Below are 5,601 nucleotides of genomic sequence, written 5' to 3' on the forward strand. Positions count from 1 at the left end.
TAAGAGACATAACCAAAACAATTGCTATGACTCACAGCCATGACAAAAAGTAATTTTCATGGTGGATAAACTAAGTTTTTTGTATCGAGTTATATTTAACCATGATTGATAATAATTACTTACCACACCTTTAGTCCATAGCCAGTAAAACTCATGTGGACAATAGTAAATTTTCTTCAAGTGCACTAATTATTTGTAGTGACAACTTTTCATAATTTTTATCATAAATAATTATATAGTGACAAGAAAAAAATGAATATCACTTAATAAATTTATGACATTAAACTATCACTTGAATTTTTTTGTCAGAAATATTATTTTTGGTATAATGCAAGTATACACATAAAACTTCTCTTATGTCTGGTCACGTTTGTTGCGGTACAAATCAATTATATAATAAATATAATTCACTTGGTAATTAAACAATTGGTGCTGGTGCGTCGATACCGTTCTTGAGTTATATTGTCTTGTCAAGTAGAACTGCTGCTAGGCTCTATAAATAGGAATCTTGCTTGTATGCTTCATACATCTTAATCTTAACCTTTTTGTCCTTGGGAAAAAGCCATATCCCTTCCTCAACTTAGGAGAAATCAATGGGTGAAGGTGTGCAGTATAATGGTAAAATTACGAAGTTTGTGGTGCTGTCTTGTATTATTGCAGCACTTGGAGGACAAATCTTTGGTTATGGTTCCAGCGTCACAGGTACGTAGTTCTTTCTATTTCTAATTACGGATAAAATGATGCAATTTTGTTTATTTTAATAATAGTTGTTTGTCGATCGAAATTCGCATAAATCATGTAAGCTTGTCTTTCATGACATGCATGTTTATTACGCTGATCCATGTAAGTTTTTGTGAAGGTGGAGTGACCTCCATGGAATCATTTTTGAAGCAGTTCTTTCCTGGGATTTACAGAAAGATGAATGAGGAAAAACAGACAACAAGCAACTACTGCAAATTCGACAGCCAAGTGCTAACGTTTTTTAACTCCGGATTCTTAGTATCTGGACTCATTGCTACTTTCTTTGCTTCGCCAGTGACGAGGGCCTTGGGACGCAAGGCGTCGATCTTTATAGGTGGAGTTGCATTTTTCGTGGGTTCTGTCCTTGGAGGTGCAGCAAACAACGTCTACATGCTAATATTTAGTCGTCTTCTGCTTGGAATAGGGTTTGGTTTCACCAACCAGGTAAGTTGACAATATTGAACACAAAATTTTTTATTTTCAGTTCAATAGAAAGAAAACAGATGATAATTGTGAAATTATTTTTGTTTTGATGAGAAAATTTGTACTATTCAAGTTTCTGATTAAACGCTTATATCATATATTTATGTGATGTATATATGAAATATTCATGTCAAATGATTAATAAGCATTTTATTTAATAATAATTGATACAATATTTCATCTAATATTTCTTGCTATTAATTATTATGCATCAATCTAATTAAGATATCTCTAGTATATAGTTAAAAATTCAATTCCATTTTGATATTATATAATTGAAATAGCAACTACATCACACTTTAATAATTTTTGCATGTTCATTTAGTTTTATAGTTTTCTATTGTGTTCCAAGAATTTTTAAAAGACAACCAATTAAGTGCATTTCAGCCCTGAAATTGAACAAGACAAACCTGTATTTTAGGTGCTAATGTAATTCTTTTTACCATGTGGCCCCTTTTTCCAAAATTGCTTTTGGGATTAAATTTTATAAAAAATCTACAATTTTGTAGCTTTTAGACTAACATAATTATATTTTATCTAATTATCTATTCTACCCATTAAATTATATCAAAACCGCTTAATATGAGGTCAGTTTTGAAATTTACAGTTGTATAATCAATTACTGAAATTATGAATCAAACGTCATAATCACTTTTTCTTAAAATCAATTATTTCAAAATCGATTCTCTCATAATCAATTACGCAGTCATCGAATTGAACTGAGCCTAACATTTATTGACTAAAACCTTTTCATGTATAGTTGGCAACATGCACCTTTTATTATGCATCCTCCTTATAATTGATCGACAAATTTTTTAGAAAAATATTTGTTATATAACAATTATAATATTATTTATTATATATAATTAGTTGAATTTAATCAACTTGATTTGAAAATTAGTAGTCTATTGTATTTTGAACATATTTTACAATATAGATATTATTAATTAAAAGGTTGAAACAATGACGAACCGTCCCAAAACTAGGAGGTTTAAATATATGCTTGTCCTTGATTATACCATGAAAACCTATTTATTTTTTATGTCAAAGGACAAGCAAGAACGCCCAAATCTTACAGCCTACCATTAATTTTATTTACATGCACATATTACCATTACTTTTGTTGCATGATTTGGCATCATACTGCTCGAAATTAAGAAAACCAACGAAAATAATAAAGTAGGAATGCATGTTCAAACAAAATGACCCTTTTTCGTTTGGTTTACTGTTCTATTGTGAAGAAATAATACAATCATTAAAACTTAAAAGTAATATTTTTTGAGGTAAATATTTTATCATTAATGGATAAATTTTGTGGTTTGCTTACATTACTTAAAAATAGAATTACAGAGTGCATTTAGTAAAGTAACTCTTTTATTCTCATACTTTAAACGATCACGTAACCTTTTTCATTAATATATCTAACGGAGATATATTATTTGACCAACAATGCTACTTGTTTTTAAAGTTATAGGATAAAAAATGATGATTTTTGGTAATCAGTGCTAAAAGTGGAAAGACCCTATAAATTACGTGTCAAAAACTATTATTTCCCTTAATAAGTGAAATTGACGTATGACTATATAAAGATATATAGGCGGGATTCTTTATATTGGATAGAACATTACTACATAAAGAAATTGTGTGCAACTAATTTACATATTCTTGTCTTGTCCCTAAATAGGTAATGGTTAGAACCTTTTTTTGCTTACTATGAAAAGTTCCTAATCACTACATTCATAATTTCTAATGAACCGTGAAGAACTTATATCCGTTATATTACACATAAATTGAAAACATATAGAGATATACCATAAACATTATATGCAATTTGTTAAATATGTCATATATTAATTATTTGTATAATACTTGCATCTAAAAGATATATAGCTTAGGTTTATTGATATATTTACGTATATACTAATTAATTATATCTATTTGGTTTATAAAATTCGCTATACATAGAACATATTATAAATATTACACATATCAATAAACCATATATATACACATTATATTCAATTTTTTATTTTTAAATATTATTATGTATACAATATTATTCATATAGATTAATTAAGATACAGGTTTTTACATATATATATATACATATATAAGTATAATTACCAAAAAAATAGATAAGACCTTTCTGGAATCGACCTTCTCTCATACCAAACATGTTGTAAGAGGAGTAAGCAAACTATGAAGCTTATATAAAACATGCTTCTTATTTCCATAAATTTTAAGAATTTGTTGATATATATCTTCAATTTCTTGCAGTCAGTCCCATTATATCTATCAGAAATGGCGCCACCCCAATTTAGAGGGGCTTTCAACTTTGGTTTCCAATTGTGTGTGGCCAATGGAGGTCTATTGTCCTCCCTCGTCAACTACGGCACACAAAAGATCAAAGGCGGCTGGGGATGGCGAATTTCCCTAGCATTAACTGCGGTTCCCGCCTTAATTCTAACAATATCGGCACCATTCCTTCCAGAGACACCTAATAGTCTTGTTCAACGAGGTAGTCAAGAAAGATCCAAAAAAATGCTGCAGAAAATCCGAGGCACTAATGACGTCCAAGCAGAATTTGACGATCTAATTGCAGCAAGTAATGCTTCTGCAACCATTAGACACCCTTTCAAGAAAATTCTTCAGAGGAAATATAGGCCTCAACTAGTGATGTCAATAGCAATTCCATTCTTCCAACAAGTAACCGGCATCAACCTAGTAGCATTCTATGCTCCAATGCTATTCCTAACAATTGGTTCTGGAGTTAGTGCATCTCTTATGGCTTCGGTGTTCATTGGAATATCTGGGAACCTCTCAACTTTCTGTTCGTTGTTCGTAGTCGATAAGCTAGGCAGAAAGGCCTTATTCCGCATAGGCGGAATTATGATGTTTGTCCCACTGATCATAATAGGAGGAATTATGGCAGCAAAATTAGGGGATCAAGGTGGATTGAGTCAAGCCTACGGCATTTCAATTCTCATCTTTGTGTGCATATATACTGCTGGTTTTGCGTTGTCATGGGGTCCATTGGCATGGTTAGTTACCAGTGAAATTTTTCCACTTGAAATAAGGTCAGCTGCGCAAAGTATAAATGTGGCAGTAAGTTTTCTCTGCACTTTTATTATTGCTCAGTTATTCTTGGCAATGCTCTGCCATCTCAAGGCTGCACTTTTCTTCTTTTTCGCAACGTGGCTGGTGGTGATGACGGGCTTCGTCTATATTTTTCTGCCGGAGACTAAGGATGTGCCGATTGAAAAAATGGATCAAATCTGGAGGGCGCATTGGTTCTGGAAAAGATTTGTTTGTGATGGTGAAGAATATGAAGGGAACAGTAAGCCTGAAGGGCCTTGATTTAAAGTTACTTCATTCATAAACTTTGTTATCTTGTCAGTATGATTAAGGGGCTTTGATTTGCTCTATTAGTAGGACATAAGTTCCACTAGTAGGTTTCGCTTCCTTTCAATAAGATTGGGGTATGTACGTACCTTCATTAGTTTTATCCGAAGTATATTCGTTAACTACACATTCGGTGAAATTATATATAAAAGTTTTCTATGTTAACACCTTCTTCTCGGTTTGCCTGAAATAAATGTATGTGTTTTCAACTTTATATATCTCTTTGTCGTACATTTTGCGGAATTCCTTTACAGTTGGACATTTCCGCTATTGTATTCGACACACAAAATCTAGTGAAAATTTTATTTTATACATTAAGTAGCGAAATAAGTTTGCGTACAAATATGTATACTTACGCTGGTTAGCATAATATACGTAATGCATGAATACAACACGTATATAAGAAAAGTATTCCATTGAAAAAATCTGCGGCAAATCAGATTTGGGAAAAAATATTTGTTTAATTCTTTAAATTTGTCTGCTATTAATTTTAGTCCTTTAAGTTTACGCGTTTTAGTTTTAGTCTTATAATTTTTAGAAATATGTAATTTTAGTCTTCTGACACAATTTCGGACAATTTTATCCGTACAGAGCTTTTTAAAGAGCAAATTTAGTCCATTTTCATTCATTTTGCATCTCATAACTAATGTTCACACAGAATGTATGAATTTATGGAGACTTAGTTTTATTTCGTAAGCATGTTGGGTCTTTGAAGAGATTAGGATGAACTATTAAATTTTATCATCAAAAGGACAAAATAGTCTTAAATTAGGCTAAAGGATCAAATCTACACAAAATTAATAGATAAAAGATTAAATCTAATATTACTAAAGTTAAAGGACCAAAAGAATTCTAATAACAATACCTATTGTCACTAAATACTGGAATATTGTCGCTAATAAAATTTAATGATAATAAACGTTTGCGACAATGTTGTCGCAATACCTATGTCACTAATTCCATATAGTGACAATA

At 31.1% G+C, this 5,601-nt stretch overlaps 1 protein-coding gene across 1 annotated transcript; it reads left to right on the top strand.

The window, feature by feature from the left end:
• LOC105160636 (hexose carrier protein HEX6) lies at nt 485–4,798 on the top strand. The gene is made up of 3 exons (XM_011078108.2): nt 485–702; nt 860–1,185; nt 3,502–4,798. Exons 1-3 carry the CDS (start codon nt 594–596, stop codon nt 4,579–4,581), a joined length of 1,515 nt encoding a protein of 504 aa, XP_011076410.1. The 5' UTR covers nt 485–593; the 3' UTR covers nt 4,582–4,798.

Source organism: Sesamum indicum, linkage group LG4 (genome assembly GCF_000512975.1).
Source record: "Sesamum indicum cultivar Zhongzhi No. 13 linkage group LG4, S_indicum_v1.0, whole genome shotgun sequence".
Taxonomy (NCBI): domain Eukaryota; kingdom Viridiplantae; phylum Streptophyta; class Magnoliopsida; order Lamiales; family Pedaliaceae; genus Sesamum; species Sesamum indicum.